This window comes from Eumetopias jubatus, unplaced genomic scaffold (assembly GCF_037043125.1).
Source record: "Eumetopias jubatus isolate StellerSeaLion01/CBP00866 unplaced genomic scaffold, mEumJub1_p1.0 scaffold_3, whole genome shotgun sequence".
Classification (NCBI taxonomy): Eukaryota; Metazoa; Chordata; class Mammalia; order Carnivora; family Otariidae; genus Eumetopias; species Eumetopias jubatus.
The window spans coordinates 134,162,022-134,183,927 of NW_028274809.1; the positions used below are offsets into that span (position 1 = coordinate 134,162,022).

The 21,906-nt window shown below is 40.8% G+C and overlaps 1 protein-coding gene across 1 annotated transcript; it reads left to right on the plus strand.

Annotated features, from left to right (window-relative positions):
• Positions 1-678: 678 nt before the first annotated feature.
• DLEU7 (deleted in lymphocytic leukemia 7) lies at positions 679-17,235 on the plus strand. Its single transcript, XM_028103719.1, has 2 exons — positions 679-1,137; positions 17,029-17,235. Exons 1-2 carry the CDS (start codon positions 679-681, stop codon positions 17,233-17,235), a joined length of 666 nt encoding a protein of 221 aa, XP_027959520.1.
• The last annotated feature ends 4,671 nt before the right edge of the window (positions 17,236-21,906 follow it).

Below are 21,906 nucleotides of genomic sequence, written 5' to 3' on the forward strand. Positions count from 1 at the left end.
AGCGGGCCGCCCCAGCTATGCCCTGATGCTTCTTTAGTCGCCAGATTCCCTGAGCCCGTGTGGCATGAGCAAAGCAGAGAAGAGCAGAACTTCCACATACACAAGTCCCCTTCTTTTGTTTGGGGGACACGAGGCCTTGAAGTTTACTCCAAGAAGTTGCTGAAAATTCTCCTAGGGTTGGGAAAGGGAGGGAGGAGGATCGGGCTCGGTCTTCCTTTTGTGAGCTTTTTCTGGCTTTTGGCACTTTTGCTCAGGGTAGGTCTTTAACCTGCCACCCTCAGCACCCAAGGCATGAATGATCACTGACAGGCATCCTTCAAAGGAGATGGGGGCGGGGTATCCCTGAGGATAGATGCTTCTGCACCCAAGCGGCAGGTTTTCCCAGCAAAGCCCTTTAGAAGAGGAAGAACCCGCGCTCAGCATTTGGCTGATTTTCGAGCGCATCGGGAGCAGTGCCTCCGGCAGCCTTGGGTCCGCACACGCCCATTCCGATAGGAATTCGGGGCCAGCGCTGGCCATCTCCTGCGGGCCTGGGGCGGGGCCGGCCCCACCCTCGAGAGGCAAGAAGGCCAACTAGGGGGTTGGGAAATGTGACCCTGGCTACCCCAAACGCCCCCGCCTCTCTCTCGCTCACTGCTGCACCTGCCCGCGGAGCGCGCGGAGCCGCCGGCAGGGGCGATGGCTAGCCCTGCGCCCTTAGTGGCCTCCATCAGCCACCAAATGGTGGCTCTGCAGACTCTGCAGCTGCTGCAGCAGGAGTGGGGCTGGGGGGACGGTCCGGGCGACCCGGGGATCCCGCGCGATTCAGACCACGTGTCGGCTGCCCCAGCGCGTCGCACAGGCCCGCGGAGGGCACGGCCGGGGCCTGGGCGCCAAGAGGGGGTAGGGGGGCGGGGGGCCAGGAATGGCGGGTCTGGGGCGCGGGCAAGCTCCCCAGAAGTAGAAGTGGTGCGAGGCGCCGAAGGGGGCGCGGAGCTGCTGCCCTTCCCCAGGGGTCGGGGGCCCTGCACCCTGGCCCAGATGGCGATGCGCAGCGCGCTGGCCCGCGTGGTGGACTCGACCTCGGAGCTGGTCAGCGTGGAGCAGACGCTGCTGGGCCCCCTCCAGCAGGAGCGGTCCTTCCCCATCCATCTGAAGGTGAGTCTGGCCTCGAGCACCCCGCTGGGGCGCGGGATCCCGCGGCAGGGTGGGGCTGCCGGGCTGGGATGGAGCCCGGAGGGGCCACCCATTGAAAAGCTGAGCGGTCCAAGGGATTCAGCGTCTGTGAGAGGGAAGGGGGGAGATGACAGCCTTGGGACTTGAGTCCAGGAACTCGGGGTCCACTTGGGGCCCACCTGATTGCGGAACTGAGACGCGGGGAGGCCTTGCCAAAACCTTCCTCTGGAACTCCTTCCTCCCTCTCACATAAATCAGCTTCCTGCTCTAGCCGAAGGCCCTTTCCACACGCGCAGCTCCTCCGGATGGAGGACAGCTGTCCCTGCTCCCCCCTTCGAAATTAATAACCCTTACTCCAGAGCCTTCAATACCCCTATTAAGTCCCCTCTGCCTTTTGTGTGACAAAATCACCTTGATTTATTTGAAGTTCCTTCACACTTAAGAATCAAAATTATTTTTGCATAAACCCAATTCCCCACAGAGTTCAGAGGCCTTACAGAGTCAACCTAAATTCTCATAAAGTGGGGTGAGAGCGGGGTGGGTCCCGGGTGTCAAACCGTGAATACTAATGCTAAACTCCTGCTAAGTCACTCGTATTTGTAGGGCCCATTTCCTCTCATGGTACCAAACTGTGCTGGTCGGTGTAGCCAGGGAGCACAGTCGATGCCTCTCAGGCTGAGTGGGGCTGTGGAAATCTGGAGGTCTTGGGATCCAGTCTCTGCCTTGTCATTAACTAGCCTAACTGGTTTAAGGTCACAGATCTCTTTGAGATCTTCTGGCTTTCCAATTTTGCTTCCTTCCTTCCACTTGGGAGGCTAGCAGAAGGAAATGAGGGGGGAATGATGAAGAAAGCTTAGAGCAGTTCCCCAGAGTTGCTATTCTTGCTCTACAAGCCAAGGTTTGGAAAAAATTGCTATGTTTTAGGTTACTATACACTGTAAAAGACTGATTTGAAATTAAATATAATAAAGCCTATGATACACCCAAAAAAGTATTGTTACTCTAACACGATGGTTTCTCAGTCTCCTGCTGTTGACATCTTGGGCTGGATAATTGCATTATAGGATGTTTAGCACCATCCTTGGCCTCAACCCAGGAGATGCCAGCAGCCTTACCCACCCCACCCCCCAACAAACTGATACAACCAAATATTCCCAAATGTGTGTTGGGGGGAGGGAAAATAAGATCACCTCCAAAGGCAGAGCACGGCCCCTCTCATGTTAGGAAGTTAAAAAATGAAGCTGCATTTCACTAATGATCTCGTGTAGAATGCACCTTTCTTTGGTGCCACAAAGAAATAAAAATTCCTGCCAATTAATCTATGATGCACCGTCTATTGTAAGATCACGTCAGATATTTTTGAAACGTGGAAAAGGGTGCATCTTAGATTTGCTGAAATAGGAAGGGCTGTGTGATGTTAGGGGCATATACAGGGCACATGTACGTTGGCAAAAGGAGAGACTGAGTGATCGGCTTTACCTTAGGTGATCTCGGAAGGCTTCTTGGAGGAAGTAATCTTTAAAAAAATAAGAATGTTTGTCCCACAGACATGAAAGGGAAAAAACATTTCAGGGGAGCTGTGTGATCCAAGGCCCAGAAGCAATGAAAAGGTGAACTAATTAATTAGTTCACTATGGCAGAAGGTAAAACAGGATGCTGGACATGTAAGTGGAGTCAGATGGCAAGAAAGGCCTGCATGTCACGCAGAGTGTCTTGAATTGTCTTGCAGGCAAAGGTAACCGTTGAAATGACTGAGGTGAGGACCTGACCCTAGATAAGTCACAGCAGGTGAGGTTGCAGTTTGGGGATCAGGTTGGAGACCACTGTCCAAGGGCCTGGCCCAGCTCAGATGCATTGGAGCTCTCTGCTGTGGCCTACAAATCATGCCACTTGAACATCATGTAGCCATCACTTCTACTTGGTAATCCTTCTAATGTTTTCTACTTGACTTTTTGTCCTCAAATTTGCCACCCTTCTCAAGCTTTGTTTATCCATACCTCAACCGGCTCACTCCTCTTCTGAGAAAATTGAGGCCATCAGATACAAATATCTTCCTCTCTACCTAAAAAAATCTCACTTCTACTCATCCTCCTTCTTGTCTCTTATAAAGAAATGCTGTTTGGTCCCCCCAACCCCCAACGCAAAGTAGTCTTTCCACTGGAGTCTGCTGTTCACCTGCAGGGGAATAATGAGTTTTGAGTGAATAGCGAGTGCTTTCAGAAGGGAGAGAAACAGGGAGAGGTTTCCCTGGATGATTTGCCTCCTGGCCAACATCTTGGAATTTTGCTTGGTTTTCTGTTTGGAGAAAAGGTAATATCTCTATTTGGTTGTAGATTAGTGATTACAAAGAACTTAGACTTAAGGACACAGTAGTCTGTGTTTCCAGGGGGCTGGTTATCCTGACTTGGCTTCATTATTACTAGTGTTAATTTGACATCAGCATACACTACAAAGGGATCAGCCCTATAAGTCTAGTTACCATCCATCAGCATACAGTTGACCACCTTCACCCATTTCAGCCCCCAACCCCCTCCCCTTCTGGGAACCACTAGTCTGTTCTCCATATCGATGACTTTGTCTTTGTTTTATTTTGTTTGTTCATTTGTTTCATCTTTTAGATTTCACGTATGAGTGAAATCATATAGTATTTGCCTTTCTCTGTCTGACTTATGTCACTTAGCATAATACCCTTAAGGTCCATCCATGCTGGGGCAAATGGCAAGATTTTATTCCTTTTTATGGTTAAGTAATATTCCACTGTGTGTGTGTGGGTTTGTGTGTATATATATATATACACTACCTCTTTATCCATTTATCTATCACTGGACATTTAGGCTGCTTCCATATCTTGGCTATTGTAAATAATGCTGCAATAAACATGGGGTGCATATATCTTTTAAAATTAGCATTTTCATATTTTTGGGATAAATGCCCAGAAGTGGAACAGCTGGGTCATGTGGTCGTTCTGTTCTTAATTTTTTGAGGAATCTCCGCACTGTTTTCCATAGTGGCTGCATTGATGTACGATCCCACCAACAGTGCACAAGCGTTCCCTTTTCTCCACACCCTCACCAACACTTGTTCTTTCTTGTCTTTTTGAAAGTAGCCATTATAACAGGTGTTGGGAGGTATCTCATTGTGGTTTTGGTTTGCATTTCTCTAATAATTAGTGACATTGAGCATCTTTTCAAGTGTCTGTTGGCCATCTGTATGTTTTCTTTGAAGAAATGTCTGTTCACATGCTTTGCACATTTTTTAACTGGTAGTTTATTTTTTTGTTGTTGAGTTGTAGGAGTTCTTTATATATTTTTGGATATTAACCCCTTGTCAGATATTTGGTTTGCAAATATCTTCTCCTATTCAATATGTTGTTTGTTCATTCTGGTGATGGTTTCCTGTGCTGTGCAGAATCTCATTAGTTTGATGTAGTCACATTTGTTTATTTTTTAAAAAGATATTATTTTATTTATTTATTTGAGAGAGAGAGAGTGTGTGACAGAGAGTGCAAGAGGGAGTAGGGTCAGAGGGAGAAGCAGACTCCCTGCCGAGAAGGGAGGCCGATGCCAGACTTGATCACGGGACTCCAGGATCATGACCTGAGCCAAAGGCAGTCGCTTAACCAACTGAGCCACCCAGGCACCCATATTTGTTTATTTTTGCTTTTCTTTCCATTGCCTTTAGAGTCAGATCCACAAAGACATTCCTAAGACTGATGTCAAGGAATTTACTGCCTATGTTGTTTTCCCCCTAGGAATTTTATGGTTTCACGTCTTACATTCAAGTCTTTAATACATTTTGCATTAATTTTTGTGTATGGGTAAGATGGTGGTCTGGTTTCATTCTTTTGCCTGTGGCTGTTGAGTGTTCTTATTACCATTTATTGAAGAGACTGTCCTTTCTCCATTGTATGTTCTTGGCTCCTTTGTTGTAGATTAATTGTCCATATCTATGTGGATTTACTTCTGGGCTCTTAATTCTGTTCCAATGATTTGTGTGTCTGTTTATGTACCAATATCACCCTGTTTCAGTTACTGTAGCTTTGTAGTATATCTTGAAACCAGGCAGCATGGTACCTCCAGCTCTGGTCTCTTTCAATATTGCTTTGGCTATTTGGGGTCTTTTGTGGTTCCACACAAAAGGAATTTTGGAATTACTTGTTCTAGTTCTGTGAGGTAGGCCATTGGAATTTTGATTAGGTATTGCACTGAATCTGTAGATTGCTTTGAGTAGTATGGACATTTCAACAATATGAAAAAAATATATATATATTAATTCTTTGAATCCAAAAATATGGAGTATCTTTCCATTTATGTGTGTCTTCTCCAATTCCTTTCATGTTTTCTATATTTTTAAATTAAGAACATGTGGATTGATTTTAGACACAGAATGATTTCAGGAGGATTTGTGCTAATGGAAATAATACCTGTGTATCACTTGGAAGTGTGTGGAAACTATCCCTCTAACATCAATTCTCTCCCACAGTGTTACACTTGCCACAGAGAGGAGGAGGGCTCACTTGAATGAAAGCCCACGGCCCAGATGAAAAGCATTAGGGACCCAAAGTAGAGACAGCGCAGCACAGCCCAGTGATCTGGTCCTGCAGAGCCTTTCAAACCTACCATTCTACTTCCTGCTGTAGGCCCTTGGGCAAAATATTTAGCCTTCCTGTGCCTCAGTCTCCTTACCTTAAAGTGGGGCTAGAGGTATCTAACCTTACAGGGTTATTAGGATAATGCACATGAAGTCTTAGCTAGTGGCTGCCCATACAAACTCTCAATACCTTTAAACTTTTATTATTATTATTATTATTATTATTATTAACAGGTTGATGCCTCACGTTCTCATTGACTATTATTGTTGTGAGTTCCAGTCCTGATATTGATGGATCTGACCCATGGACTGTATTGATTTTTCTGAGACTATTGACAAAAGCAAAGTTAGGATGACCCATGGAGAGTTCCAAGAAGCCTCCCCTATCCAGAGGTCGGCTTTAGCACATGCCTGATGACTTAGAGATGTTGTCCCCAAATGACTTGCTGATCAAACCACTGAGGCTTAAGGAAGTGAAATTTTCAGGCATGAAGACAGAGAAACTCTCAGCACAATACTAATGGACATTTTTTTATAGCATTTTACTCTTTTCTTAAAGATACCGACACTTAATATTCTTCTTGAATATTTAGAGATTATCACACATGTGCAAAAACTATATGAAGTGAGTTTCTTTATAGTGGATAAAAAATACTTCACAGTACTGAGTCTTGTTAAATTTGTTGGAGAGGCTAGAGTTAACCAGCTAGAAAACATTTATTACAGGAGAAAACTGAGACTCAGAGGAATTTAGGATTTTGCTAAAGATCTCACAGCTGGGAAGTGATGGCCCATGATTCAAACATGGTTTTATCTGGCTTTTTCTGCCAAATTACAGTGCTGGATTGAAGAGGTGTGATGAATGTCATGCAGAAATAAAGTCCATGAGTGTATGATTGGTAGACAGGGCAGCGTTGGATGGGCTATGCACTGCACACTGCTTGGGCCACAACAGTCACCTTGTAGACTGGGTATCTTGGTCAGCTTGGGCTGTCATGACAAAATGCCATAGACGGGGTGGCTTAAACCACAGACATTTATTTTCTCATAAATTTTGTTTCTAGTAAGGTCTTTCTTCCTGGTTCGTAGACTGCCACCTTCCTGCTCTGTCTTGAATAGTTTTTCCTCTGTGCATGCAGAGAGGGAGAGAGAGAGATCTTGGATGTTTCTTCCTTTTCTTACAAGGACACTGACCCTATTGGATTAGGGCCCCACCCTTATGACCTCGTATAACCTTAATTACCTCCCTAAAGGTCCTGTTTCCAGTGCAGTCAAACTGGAGGTTATGTTTCAACACATGGATTTTTTTTTTTTTTTTTGTGGGGAGACACCATTTAACCCATTATATTGGGTGATTTGTGTGTCTCTTTATATGATGGCCACATTACATAGTGACCCAATGTACCAGGTGAATGTAGGAAATCATTATCAAACTAGTAATAACGATCATGAATGTCTTAGGCACTCACCACTCAAAGGGAGCACAGAAATGTGCACAGGACCAGATGGAAGCCAGTCTAGGATTTTAAGAACTGCTAAAAATGACCAACTCACGTAGACACCATTAACCAAGCCAATTATGAAGTCACTCTGATTGAGTTTTTCTGTCTTCCTTTGAGAGTCAAAAACACTTGTAGCTTCCAAGAGTTCTGCTCTGATGCAAGTTTCATGGAAACTATAGCTGATGCCAACTTTCAGAAGCAGGAGAACTAACTTGCCTGCTATTACAGATTAAACTTGCCTTTGAGTTCACCCATTCCAATTAGCTGATTCTGGTACCAGTTGTTCCATCAAGCTCAGTAATCCTTGCTGGTTTTCTCATTCTACATACCATGCGTGGCAGTTATAAAACCACTGGCTTTGGCTTCACGGTCACTGCTAATGCTCTTTGCAAACTGCAGGTGTGAACATTGGGTCACTCAGAGGAAGACAGTGGTGATGAGTGCTTTTTTTTCCCCATTAACATGAGTGTGAAGACTTTCTGTAAATTTGGGAATCGTATCTTTAAAAATTACTAACAAACTATTGAAGAAATAAATGCTCAGTGTTATATGATTAATAGCATAGCCAGCAAATTGCTCTTCATTTGGGATAAAATCGTGGTTTTCTGTGACAAAAAGGCCCAGTGACTACAAGTAGCTTAATTATAGCTTTGTCCTTGCTCATACTGTGAATGTTAGGAAAATCAGGACATTTGCAATTGCCAAAATGAAAATTTGGGGAAAGATGTTGCAGGAAGGCCCTAAAACAAAACTACTTATGTTTAACATCTTAGTGGGAATGCTGCCGTGCTTTGTCTTATAATTGTGGGGTTTGCCTTGTGAGCATACATGAATTAAGTGCTTATATCCATCACAAAGTGTTTTTAACTGGACTTTTCTAATGAAAATGGTACCATACTCAAAGCAAATGCATAAAATCCTTAGTTACTTGTGAGCATTTACACTGGGTACACCACAAGTAAAAATGTTTAATTTCCTGTGGACGATAGACTTTTTATGGTGACTGGCAGATACTTTAGTTCTTCATTGAGTGTTTTATTAACACACAGTTACATATCTATTTTGAGATTGACCTTGGGTTCAGGCAACTGGTGGCTCCTCTGGGCCCTGTGAATTTGTAGTTCAAAGCCAGATGTTGATGAACCAAGGGGGCAATTTGTAGTACACTGTTTCTGATAGCATGGTTTTCACAACATCCCTCTAAATAGAGAAATGGCATTCCCATTTTAGGTACACATCCAGTATGGAGGATTGTGATGGGTCTGGGGAAAGCATTTGTGCTCCTTTGGGGGGCCCAGCACTGGGCACCTGTGGTGGAGAGTGGTCTGTTGAAGTTCATTAAGGTCAGGAGGCCCCATCACAGAAAGCTGGGAAGAGCTCTTTCTTCAGTGCTCTCCATAAGGGGGCATTAGGCATTCAGGGGGAGCAAGAAAGGAAAATGTGAGAAGAAACAAATTTGTGGAGGCCATTGTAAGAGAGTATAGCTCAAGATGTGACTGTCTTGAAAAGAACCAACTTATTTTAAAGCCAGTGGTGAAGGGGATATGAGCTGACTTAGAGTTTATGCAGATCGAGCAGTGATTTTGAAGGTGATGAGGTAGGAAAAAAACCAAAAATCTTCCTTGTGGATTGTTTAACAGTTATCTGCATTGTAGAGCCTATAAAGTCATTGTATTTTTTACTTGATTACCCATTGGTGCTGGTTTCAGAAAATAAGCTCTGAAGCTGACTGTTGATGCCAGATTCTTCTTGCCTTCAAGACTTCAGTTTTGATGGGAGTGTTTATTTTCAGTACAAAGCTAAAAAAGTTCCAGCTTTTCTTCCCTTTTGGACTTTGCAGGTGCATTTGCAGTTGCTCAAGGATTCCAGATGTGTGCATTCCTAATAAACACAATGCAGAATGCAGAAAAGTGCAAGTGTGGCAGTTTTTCTAAGAGACCTCCCTTATACTGGGCAGGAGAGAACAGAATGGAGGAAGAGAGAGCTCCAGCTGGGGGGGGGGGGTGTCTCTGATTAGCTAGGAGTGGGCTTGACATGGGGTGTAGAAGGTTCCACGACTTGAATATCTTCCAGACAGCCAAACCCTCTCAATTATGTTGCAGGGAAGAGGGATGGGCCAACAGACCAATCTTCAATTTGGATGTGACCAGTGCCAATTGGAGCTTTGTTAACACTCAGTTAACCTCAAGAAAAATAGTGTGAATATGGCCAAAAAAGAAACATTCACTTGTAGACATTTTTGTTCCATCTCAAAGCTAGGTTGGTGCCTCCCCTGCTTGCTTTCATGGAATCCCTGCTCATCCCACTGGGGCATCTGAGGCCCTGTAGTTCAAGTTCCCCAGTCTGTCTCCTGCCCTGGGTAGCGAGCTGTGCTCTCGGAGTCATCACTGTACCCAGTCCAGTTTCTAAATTTGGGGCAGGTCTTGGATGAACATTTGAGCTTGGGAAGAGAGGATAATTCAAGCTCTGCCCCTCATTTGCTGTGCGACTTGGGTATGTTGCTTATCTCTCTAAGCCACATTTCTTCATCGGTCATTCACGGACCACTGTGAGGCTTGAGTGAGACAAAGTAGATCAAAAGTCTGGCTTTGGATCCTGCACCTAGCAGGTTAAGCCAGACCAGTGTTTCTTAAAGTGCTGGCCTGCCATGTCATCTCCATGCTTGGAAGTGCTCAGGGACTTTACTGTGGCACTCAAGGCTCCCACACTAGTTTGTGTCCTCGTTCCCAGCACAAAGCTCTGCTCTTTTTGGACTGGCCTCCCAGTCCCAGCCCCTACTTGACTTCAGGCCTTTGCATGTGTTGTTCATTCTAACTGTGAGGGCCATCTCTTCCCTGAGAGGCAGACTGCATTCCCTAGCACCAGCTGTCTTGTAACATCTGTACAGCCTTCCCTGATGGCTCATCCTAACCTTCAGTGCCTTCTGCAAAGGCTGGCAGCACTCTGATGGTCTTGACCACTTTTTTTTTTTTTAATTTTATTGTGGTTAAAAAAAAAAGAGCGTAACATAAAATTGACCGTTTTTAGTGTATAGTTCAGCAGTATCAAGAGCATTCACATTATTGTGCAACCAATCTCCAAAATTTTTTCATCTTGTAAATCTGAAACTCTGTACACAATAAACAACAAATCCCCATTTCCCCCTCCCCTTGCCTCTGGCATCCACCATTCTTCTCTGTTTCTGTGAGTTTGACGACTCTAAGTACCGCATGTAAGTGGAATCATATGGTATTTATCTTTTCGTGTCTGGTTTATTTCAGCGAGCATAATGTCTTCAAGGTCCATTCATGTTGGAGCACGTTCCAGAATTTCCTTCCTTTTTAAGGCTAAATAGTATTTCATTCTATGTATACATCATAGGTTCATCCATTCATTTGTCAATGGGCCCTTGAGCTGCTTTCACCTCTTGGCTATTGTGAATAGTGATGCTATGAACATGGGTGTGCAAATATCTCTTTAAGATCCTGATTTAAATCCTTTTGAATACATATTCCAGAAGCGGAATTGCTGGATCATATGATAATTCCGTTTTTAGTTTTTTTGAGGAGCCTCCATGCTGTTTTCCGCAGTAGCTGCGTGATTTTACGTTCCTGCCGGCGGTGCACTTGGGCCGCAGTTTCTCCACAACCTCGCCAGCGCTGGCTATTTTCAGGGTTTTTTTTTCGATAGTAGTCATCCTAATGGATACGAGGTGAGCTTGGCCACTCTTTTGGAGCCTTAATCTTGTGTGTGACATCTCTACTGAACAGCTTGAATAGTTTCATCTCCACCAGTTAGATTCCCACCTTCTATAGAGCATATTGTTGTTTTCTTTTCTGTCGTTCCTTCCCCCTCTCTCCTTCTTGCCGACCTCGCATCTAGCAGAGTACTTTATGCACAACTTCAGATGGATGGAGTGCCTTATAAATTCAGAGCTTGCATGACCATGAGCTTATTTGACCTTCACAGTCTCTCCATGTGGTAGCTATTTGTTTCCATTTTACGCATTAGAAAACTGATTATTCCATAGATAAAATGTCTTGTCCACGGATGGCCTGTCAAAGCGACAGAACCAGGCCTCCGACGGCAAGTCCAGTGCTTGTGAGGGAATAGTACCAGCATCCCGGGGGATCTTTGCAGGTGCCTGGAGAGCCACGATGCTTACTAACATCTGGAAAGTCCCCTTTGCTGCATAGGGTAAAATGCTCCCAGGTTTTGGGGATTAGGACATGGACATCTTTGGGAGGCCATTATTCTGTCTACTACAGGGCAGAGTTCAGCTAAGAATTAAGGAAAAAAATGTTCTGGAAACTAGAGCCAAGAGTTGCCTCCTAAGCACATGGGTTTCTCCTGTGTGGCAAACAGTGTGACACCAGGTATGCTCTAGAAAGGAGTCACACATCAGGAAGAGCTTTGTATGAACTCTCTGAAGTGCTTGGACTATGAGTCTATAAATGTCTGTTTTTCTGTAAGGTTGGGTTTTTGTGTTTTTACCAGAACCCCCATTCCATTTCACTGGACATTTGGATATATGTTCTACGTGCCTCAATCTTCCTACTAGGTTATAAGCCTTTTAGAGACTAGGTACTCGTGTCTTATGGCTTTTTACCCAGTGTGGTCAATCATGTAGTGGAGACTTCACATGTTTGAAAGAAATGTTAACTGTTGCATTAACTGAGTCTGAGGCCATTGCCGCAGCAGATTAGTTGAGTCACTATAAAATGTAAATGCCCCCTATCAGTTTGAACCACTGTAACAACCAATACATTTCATATCCAGAGTCTGAAATTACACAAGGCTTTAGAAGTTCGAAAACCTGTCTTTAGATTGCTAAGTCATAATTTGCTAATTCTGGCAGCATGCTCAAACCCTACGTAGGATATTACATCATTTCTGGAAGCATCTGGGACTTGCTAAATAAAAGCTGCTGGGAGGATGTGTTCTGTCACTGAATGGAAAACACCATACACGAAATCATTATGAATATCGATCATGCGATTTTCTACTGAAAGCCCATGAGCCATTCAATATGCCACTGCCTCAACGCTGTGAATTTTTGGCTCCCGCCTATGCAACAGAATCAGTAGAGGTTTGGTTGGAGGCCATGATCATTGGATCCACAGTTGGCCTTCAGACCCTTCAGAAAGGAAGAGAAGCAACCACCTGTTTTATTTTTCCATCCCCAGGCTTAAGAGGCCCATGGAAAGCCTATGCCTATTAATTTGTTTTCTTTGACGGTTAATATATTTGAGAAAGGATTAAGAAGAAATACTGCACTAAAAGAGTAAAATAAAGAGACTTTGCAAAGCTTGCCAGAGATTTGAAGTTTACCCACGGCCTCAGGGACCAGTACAGGCCAGGAGTGGAATTTTATTATATGTATACTTTCCCCAAACGGTGCCTTCTTTGATTCTTTACAGTAAACGTGAAATTGACTTCAGATTTTAGGCCCACAAACATATTTTTAAAGGCATTTTAATCTTATTTGGGTGATGAATGCCTTTGCAGACTGGCTAATAGGCACACGTCAGCACACATTTCAGTGGTTCCTTCAATTTTGAATTTCCCTTTGCATGTTGTCTTTGATCCTTCCGCTTTGTACTTTGAGTTGGATTACTTCTATAAAGCAAGCAGACAATTTCCCTTGATGTGGATCTAGGGGAAGTAGTCCAGAGGCATATTTTTCCCCTCTACTTTCCCATTCCCAAGCAATATGCTCCAGGAATATAGGTTACTCCATAAACTATGGGAGAGATTATCTAAGTAGCCCCTTGATATCTTCTAAGCAGAAATGAGCAACACGCAAAGGCGGGGAAGCTAGAATGCTTTAAAGAGGAAGAAAAAACAAGAAGCATGGTAGCCTGTGAATACTTGAGTAAAGGAACTATGGCGTGTTGTGTTGAGCTTTCTATCCCAGCACTTAACTCACACGGGGGTCCTGCTGCCATTGTTGGCCAAACTCAAGAGGTGAAAGTTTGTTTTGTTTCCCAGAAGATGTTCTCTAATAAACACTTTGCCAGAGACCCAGGTCCTTCTAACCCAAGTGACAGAGTCTTTGTTAGGGAGAAGAATAGCTTCTCTTTCTACACAGAATTAGGAAGAAAACTCTAGTTTCAAACTTCAGTTCAGTATTGTATGGTGACTAACATAACATAATAAAATTTAAAAAATAAAAAAAATTTAAAAAAATTAAAAAAAACAAGAAAACAAAAAAAACTTCAGTTCAGCTTTTAGCTCTTTCTTTCATTATTTTTCTTGGATTATGTTTTTTCTTCTCCTAAGTTCTTGAGTTGAATTCTTAGCTCATGCTTTTTCAGTGATTATTCTTTACTTAAATAGCATTAAGTGTATGAATTTCTCAATGCAGGTGTGTCCCACAAATTTGTGATATAGTATGTCCATAATTGTTCAGTATAAAGTATTTTAAAATTTCAATTATTTTTTCACTGATCCATGAATTATTTGGAAGTAGATTTTTAAGTCATGTATGTATTGGGAAGGTTATGTTATTGATTTCTCATTTATTGGCATTGTGATTTGTATGATATAGACTTCTAGATATTCATTGAGAATTTACTTTTGGCATATTAAAATACAGTCAGCTTTCAAAAATATTCCATATATCTTTGGGAAAATTTGTATTTGCTTATCTTTATTGGGCCAAGCTTATGATTGGTGTTTCAGTCTTTTTCGCTCCAGGCTGATCATTTTGTTGTTTGATTTACGTGTCTCAGAAAGCTGGGTAAAAATCAGTTTTATGTTTGTGGATTGAATGTAAATTAAGATAATCATATTAGGCACACACAAAGTACAAAATTGTTATACCTTCTTGGGGAATAGTTCCTTTTATTAATTGTAGCTTATTTTATCCTTAATAATAATTTTCCTGGATTTGTTTTGGCTTCTCTTTGCTTTGTATATGTTTTAGCATTCATTTACTTTGAATCTTTAGGTATTTTTAGTTTTGAATGTGTTTCTTGCAAAGAAGTTATCAATAGATCTTTTAAAATCCAATCTGGTAACCACTATATTTCAAAAGGTGTCTGATTTGGTGTTTTCTGTTCCCCTTGATTTATGTTTGTATATTTCTTCATTTTTACCTTCTAAAAATAGGATCAATTAAGTTTTAATATTCCTTTTGTCTGCTGATTTTGAAGTTTTACATATTATTTCTGTCCTTTAATGATAACCCTTACTTTTCTCACACACATACTGAAATAAGTCTGAAATTTATCAACTTTGCCACCTTTCTAAATATGTACAATGCCTTAGAATGCCACTCCATCCCACATGTTACTGCTATTCAGCATTTTGGAACCATCTTGCTTTTGTAAGTCCCAAGTTAATTGTTATAATTTTGGTTTTGAACAATCAATTCTTTAGATTTACATCATATTTTTAAGTATCTTTGTTCATTGTTGCTTGTTGTGTCTCATTCTTTCCTTTTGAATTGAATGTCCCCTTTCTGAATTATATCTCTAGGAAAATATGACAGTGAGGGTGGTAACTCCTGTTGTCCTTTTAAATGAAGGCATATTTATTTTGCCCTGATGTTTAAGTAATAGTTTTGTTGGATTAAAAAAAATTCTATGTTGACAATTATTTGAAAAATTATCCCATTCTTTTTGACTTCAGTCATTGTAGCTTAGTAGTTGGCAGTCTGTCTCCCCCGGTTGCTTTTAAGAGTAGTTTTGCCTTAATAAGTTTAGATTTGAATCTCATTTTACTTCCTGAATCTATGTTCATGAACCTGGATTCATGTTTTGGATCAATTTTGAATAATTCTTATCCATTATTCTCTTTAAATATTGTCTCCCCTGGGCGCCTGGGTGGCTCAGTCGGTTAAGCGTCTGCCTTCGGCTCAGGTCATGATCTCAGGGTCCTGGGATCGAGTCCTGCGTCGGGCTCCCTGCTCCGTGGGAAGCCTGCTTCTCCCTCTCCCACTCCCCCTGCTTGTGTTCCCTCTCTCGCTGTGTCTCTCTCTCTCTCTGTCAAATAAATAAATAAAAAATCTTAAAAAAAAAAATAAATATTGTCTCCCCTCTTCTCCCCCAACCTCTCTCTTTCTCCTGGAAGCGTATCTGTTGGGCTTCATCATTCTATCATCCATGTTGTTTAACTTCCCACTCATAATTCCTATGTCTGGCTTTTTATCTTGCATTCTGAGTAATTTTCTCATTCATCATCCAGTTTACTGTTCCTCACTTCGAATGTATTCAGGTGTTTAAACTGTCTATTGAGTTTTTAGTCAAAATAGTTATTTCTGGAAATGTATTTGGTTCTTTTCCAAGCCTGTTTTTACTTAAAATGTGTTTTATTCCTTCTTTTATATTTTTAATCACTTTAAACATATTTTATAGTTTCTAGCTGAAATACTTGGAGTTTAATTCTGTCCTCTATTGGTATCTGCTGTATCATGGTGGATATGTTAAATTTCATATTCTGATTTTGTCTTTGACAGAGTATTATGGGAATACTACTGTGGGGCATGGGTTGTGGACGTGTCCCCATGGAATAGGCTTTTATTTCCTTTTACCATGTGTCCATGGATATTTCAGCCCAGTTCCAATTTTTAAATTAATTTCTTAGCATGAGTGTTTCCAGAACATGTATATGGTGTAGAGGGCAGCTCCCAACTTCAGCTGTTGTGTAGTATAGGGCAACAGTTATGCATTGTTGGGGCAAGTTTATCCTCTACCCCAAACCCAGCTCCAGATTAACTTTCTTTTTTGGATGAATATTGGTGGGTAGCTAACATAATCTACTTTTCCTTTATCTCTGGCCCTTAGGGATTTCCAGTTTTCTTGCAATATCAGAAAGGATGTTTGCTCTATTTTATTTAGAATTCAGTTTCCCCAAAGGGTTTTGGGGAAACTAAGTGTGCCATGTTACCAGAACTGGAAGTCTGTGGAGAGTCATTTAAACGTATTTAAAATAAATTATATATTCAACACTATCTCTGATATGGAATAATTTTGTTTGTTTGTTTATTGGAATAATTTTAGTGTACCATTTCTATACAATGGATTTTGGAATGTGAAACACTTAGGAATTAAAAATATATTTAGTTATTTTGTTCTTTTAAACTACCTGGGAACTATTCTTTCTAAATTTGCATTGGAAAGTTCTTGACTCTGTGTTCATTAAATACCAAATCCTGTGTTGGAATTTTGAAGACTATGAGTATGGAATAATAGGAACAGAGGCTATCTGTGTATTCTTTAAAGCTCTGTTAGGAACAAATAACAGAAACTCAACTCCAAATGGCTTAAGTAAAAAAGGCATATTTATTGACTCAGATAACCAAAAAATCCTGGGGTTTATTTTTCAAGTATAGCTGGATCAATATGCTCAGAGAATGTAACGAGAATCAATCTCTTCTAATCCCTTTGTTCTGCTTTTTTTTTTTTTTTTCAGTGCTGGCTTCATTCTCATTTGGATTCTCCCCTTATGGTGGCAAGATGCCTTCCAAAAGCCCCAGTTAAAGGGAGCTTCTCTTTCCCAGTCTAACAGACATTCTAGAACTGTGGCTTATTGGTCTGTGTTCGGTCACCTGTCCATTCCTGACCAATCCAAAGTGACTGAGGGGTGGTAGCCTCTGATTGGCCTGGTCCCTGGAGTTGTAGCGTGGGTGGGGTCAGCTTTGGTCAAAGCACATAGGCTGAAAATGGAGGAGAGTAGTTCTCTCAGAAAATAATTGAGGTCCTGTGATGAGAAGAAATGGGAATGGAAGCTGGGTACACAAAACACAACAAATGTCCCCATAACCTATCTAACTGCTTATGTTTGCTGTTTATTTCAGGATAGTGTTGAGTTTAGAAACATCTGTAGTCATTTGGCTCTACAAATTCAAGGACAACAGTTTGACAGAGATTTGAATGCTGCCCACCAGTGTTTGAAGACAATAGTCAAGAAGCTGATTCAGTCGCTTGCTAATCTTCCTTCAGATGCCCACGTGGTAGCCTGTGCTTCTTTGAGACAGATCTTACAGAATCTCCCAGACATATGATGTTCAAGACACCAGAATTAAAACCACAGCTGGTACTGCCAAGAGAACTGGGTATCTTAGGTTCCTAATTGAATCAGCAGACAATGGATGCTTTTATCCTCAGTAAGGAGACACTTGATGACGTATACAGCAGTCTGACCAATGGCATCTGTACCCTTTAGATTATAGCATGTTGGTGAAAATTTTTTAAAGCAGTAGTTCACATTTTTAAGTATGTTGAGATATTTGCTTACTTTTTGATTGAAATATATTCTACTTTGTGGAACTGATTGGATTATATATGTATATATTTACTAATTCATATTAAGTATTAGTTTTGATCAAATGATACATTTATCTGTACTTATATTAATGTAGGCCTATGTGGTTTAATATGGTTATTTAATATGGTTATTTATATATGGTTATATGATTAAAGCTTCATGGTTCTTAAAATTATCTTGAATAAATAGGATATTTGATAATTGATATGTTCTACTTACTGAGGATTTCATTTTATGTTATGAAAATAATCTTTAGATGTTGTAGGACCACATGTGTCAGTAATTACGAGTTCCAATGCTGGCATTAATAACTTACTGTTGGACAGGAAAAGAGTTGCTTCTAAGCCTTGTGCTTTCATATACTGATTTGTAAATTTACAATGATAATGAGCTATGAAGTACCAAGGATATATGATATGTAAATACAAAGTACAGTATTATTAAATTCTCATGTGGAAACATGTAGCTCTTCTTACTGTTTCTAAATATTCCAATTGAAGTAGGAAATTCTTGTGAAAAACAGAAGAGAGTGGATACCCTGGCAGGTTTCCCTAAATATTTAGAGCTGGGAAAAGAGAGGCTAACTTTTTTTTTTGCACCAATGATCTGAACATGCTTAGGAAAAACTAAATTTCCTGTTGTTTAATGATGACTGTATTGAGAACCAAAGTAAATTGCAATGCTGCCTTTCCCTTAAAAGTTTAATAGAAATGGCATCAGATTTAGAAAAAAAGAGTACACTGTCTACATGCAGCTTATTTTCTGAAGGAATTAAAAACTAGGTCTGTATGGTGAGAGTAGATCGGCTTTTAAAAAATAAAGTGTTAGTAGTAACCAAAGCCTTTTAAATCCCACATATTCTAATCCTAGTTGGTTCTAAAGCTTTATTCCAGGATATAATGATGAAAGGTAAATACATTGCTTCTCTTTAGATGTAACTGACCATTCTATAGAAGAGAATTACATTTATGAGACTGAATTCTAAATGAAAGATGAAAGGTATGTGTTTGTGCATGTGTGTGTGTGTGTGTGTGTGTGTGTGTGTGTGTGTGTAAGGGTGAGGTGGGCCAGAAAAGAAGGGCATTTATTTCTTGAAAACAGTCTTTGGTATTTAGTTCTCTAATTCCTAGGAAACATTGTATTCTGGGACTGTCACCATATTTTACAGTGAAGTCTTTTCTTCCCTGGGGAAATTATCCCAGGACTGTTCTCTAAAGACCTATCATTATTTATAGGCTGCCTTCCCCATTGTAGTCAATAGCTCTCTCTAAATAAATATTAACATTAAGGCTTTTTTTTTTTTTTACTCCCATCCCCAAGGAATATTGAACATTTTTGCTTCTTTCTATCTGTTTCTTGTGTTTTTTCCCCCTCATTTTGCAATGTGTTTCCCATAGACCAATTAAAACCCTATTTCATACGTTAAGTCCTGATTTACCTACCACCTCCTCATTGCACTCTCCTGGATCATCCTAGTAGGACATGGGTTCTTCTTCCTCTGAACTCATACTGCTATTATTACATACCATGTTATAACAAAGCTATTGGTATACTTGCAACCAAGATCAGCTTGCTGAGGGCAGGGATTATTTTAGACATATTTGTATATTGTACAACAACTACAATTCTAAAAGTTCTTTGACTCTACTAGAACTTCTGTTGTCTTTACCACCTTTTCACACTGCCTCCACCTCTTACTTCTGTGGCTTATGTGCTATGCTCAATTTGTATGATCATTTGGTTGTACATGCCACCAGTTCCCTTCTCTTTTCCTTTGGTTAAATGCTGCAGACAAAACTCCATTCCTGGTCAAGACCAACTCTCTGCTTATTCCACATCTCTATATGAGTTCTGAATGTAGCTTGAGTACGACACACAGCCATGCAAATTTCACTTCAATTCATGGCTCCCAATCTCAAGAGGCCCTCATGTTATCCATTAGTACTACTTCATTTCCTAGACTTGCAATATCCAGTATGGTAGCCATTGGCTACATGTGGCTATTGAGCACTTGAATATGGCTGGTCTGAACTGAGATACGCTTGAAAATGTAAAATGCACACTGGCTTTTAAGAAGTTAATACTAAAAAAAAAAAAGAATGTAAAAGATCTCATTTTTTAATACTGATACATGCTGAAATGATAATACTTTGAATATATTTGGTTAAATAAAATATATTATTAAAAAGAATTTTACCAGTTTTATTTTACACTTTTAAGGTGGCTGCTAGGAAGTTTGAAATTCCATACACAGCTTGCATTCTATTTCTATGGATAGTGATGTCCTAGAAGATTCACTAGATAATTCAACACTGTGCTTGACAATTTACTTTCTCAGGAAGGCTTTTCCACACCTTCTCACACTTGTTTCTTCTCCATTCTCCTCATTCTTAGCTGAGGACCTTGTCTTTCATTGCATAGGGAAAATAAAAGCCCTCAGAAAAACATGTTCATCTTCACACTAACAGATCAACCATATACTGAGTTCCCCTTTGTTATAAGAAAGACATGTCCCACTCCTGCCCAAAGCTGACTGACCACTCAGGCACTGGACCCTGTTTCCTCTCACTTGAGCACTTCCCTTTTGTACTCATTCCTTTGCCTGCAGTATCAATTCTTGCCTCTCAATAGGAGCATTTCTATCAGCCTGCTATTATCTTATAGTAATTCCTCCAATCTTTGAAAAACAATTCCCCCAGCTACTACTTTATTTCTCTCTTCCCCTTAAGAGGAAAACTCATGGCAGTTGTCCAAAGTAGTTGTCTACAATTCTTTTTTTCCCAATTCCCTTCTGAGCTCACTCTAGATGAATATTGTGCCCACACTCCACCAAAAATGTTCTTGTCATGACTCCCATTGATTGCCCACTGATAAATTCAATGGTAAATTCTCAATCCTCAACTTACTTGATCTATCAGCAGCTTTTGACATGGTTGACTACTCCCTCCTTGAGTCATCTTATTTTGGTTTTCAGGTCAGCAGACTTTCCTGGTTTTACTTCACTAACTCACTCCCAGAACTGTTTCTTATTTCCTCCACATTGCCCTGACTTCTTAATTTTAGAGTTCCTCAGTCTTGGTCTTGGTCCTTTTTCTGTATTACACTTACTCCACAGTGATTTTAAATACCAGCTATTCACCAATGATGCCAAGACTTATGTCTTTCACCCTGAACTCCAGATTCCTGTAGCCAAATCACTACAGAGTATCTCTACTTGAATGTTTAAAAGGCTTTTCAACTCCAAAACAGAATTCTTAGTCCCCAAATCTGCTTCTCCCCCTCCATCTTCTAACACTTACTTGGTGGTGACTTATATCCTTCCAGCCACATACACAAAAAGAACATTAAAATCATCCTTGACTCTTCTATTACTCTCACATTTAGCCACTCAGTCAGCAAATCCTAATGGCTCAACCTTCAAAATATTTCCCAAATCATATCACTTCTCACCATCTCCATGGCTACTACGCTAGTCCTATTCCTGCCTGGAGTATCACAGTACTTTCTTAAATGGTCACACTAGTTCAGTGCCCTCTCCCTGTTATTTATTCTCTATCAGCCACAGTAGTATAAATCAGACTGATTACTCCTCTACTGTCAATCCAATGGCTTCCCTTTTTACTCAGAATAAAATTCAAATTCTGCCTCTGATCCATCTCCTACTACATTTCTACTCTAACAGCATCGGTTCTCACCTCTTCAAACACAACTGGTTTTAGGGCCTTTGTGTTACTCATTCCTCTGCCTGAAAGACTTCTCTCCCATCTACTTCAAGTAGGTCTCTACTTCAATGCCCCTCATTAAAGAGGCCCTCCCTTATCAAAGATAGCATCCCCTGTCACTCTCTTATCCCTTCTCCCTGCTCTGTTTTCTTCATAAGGCCATCCTGGAATGGCCTAAATTTATGTGCTTATTGACCATTGTAGTGGATTGAATGGTGGTCCCCAAAGGGTATGTCCATGTCCTAATCAGTAGAATGTGCGACGATTACCATATATCCCAAAAAAGTAAATATGACCTTAGATAGTAACAGAGGTGATTACATTACAGATAATGAAATTAGATTTTCTGAGATTATCTGAGTGGACCCTAAATGCCAACAGAAGTGGCATTTTACTGGGGGATTTGATCCCTCCAGTATTCTCCAAGTCTTACATCTTTCAGTAACTACCAAAACACAAAGAAAAAAGTTAAAAGGACAATTTTAAGGATTAAATTATTCAGAACATTTTGGTTAAGTGTTGGGTTAAAAACAGTCATGTAGCTACTATTCAATAAATGGTTAATGGTCATGCTGCTCACTATAACAATGACGGGGCCAGCCAAAGTCACTCTGAAGAGTAGTCCTTTTTTCCTCAGCTTTTCCTTGTAGTGCTTTTCCTCTTTCCCTTTCCCTCGAACGTTACAT

Coding starts and splice junctions, on each gene's coding strand:
- DLEU7 (XM_028103719.1), top strand. CDS start 679: ATGGCTAGCCCTGCGCCCTTAGTGGCCTCCATCAGCCACCAAATGGTG. Junction 1,138..17,028: donor CCTTCCCCATCCATCTGAAG/GTGAGTCTGGCC, acceptor TGTTTATTTCAG/GATAGTGTTGAGTTTAGAAA.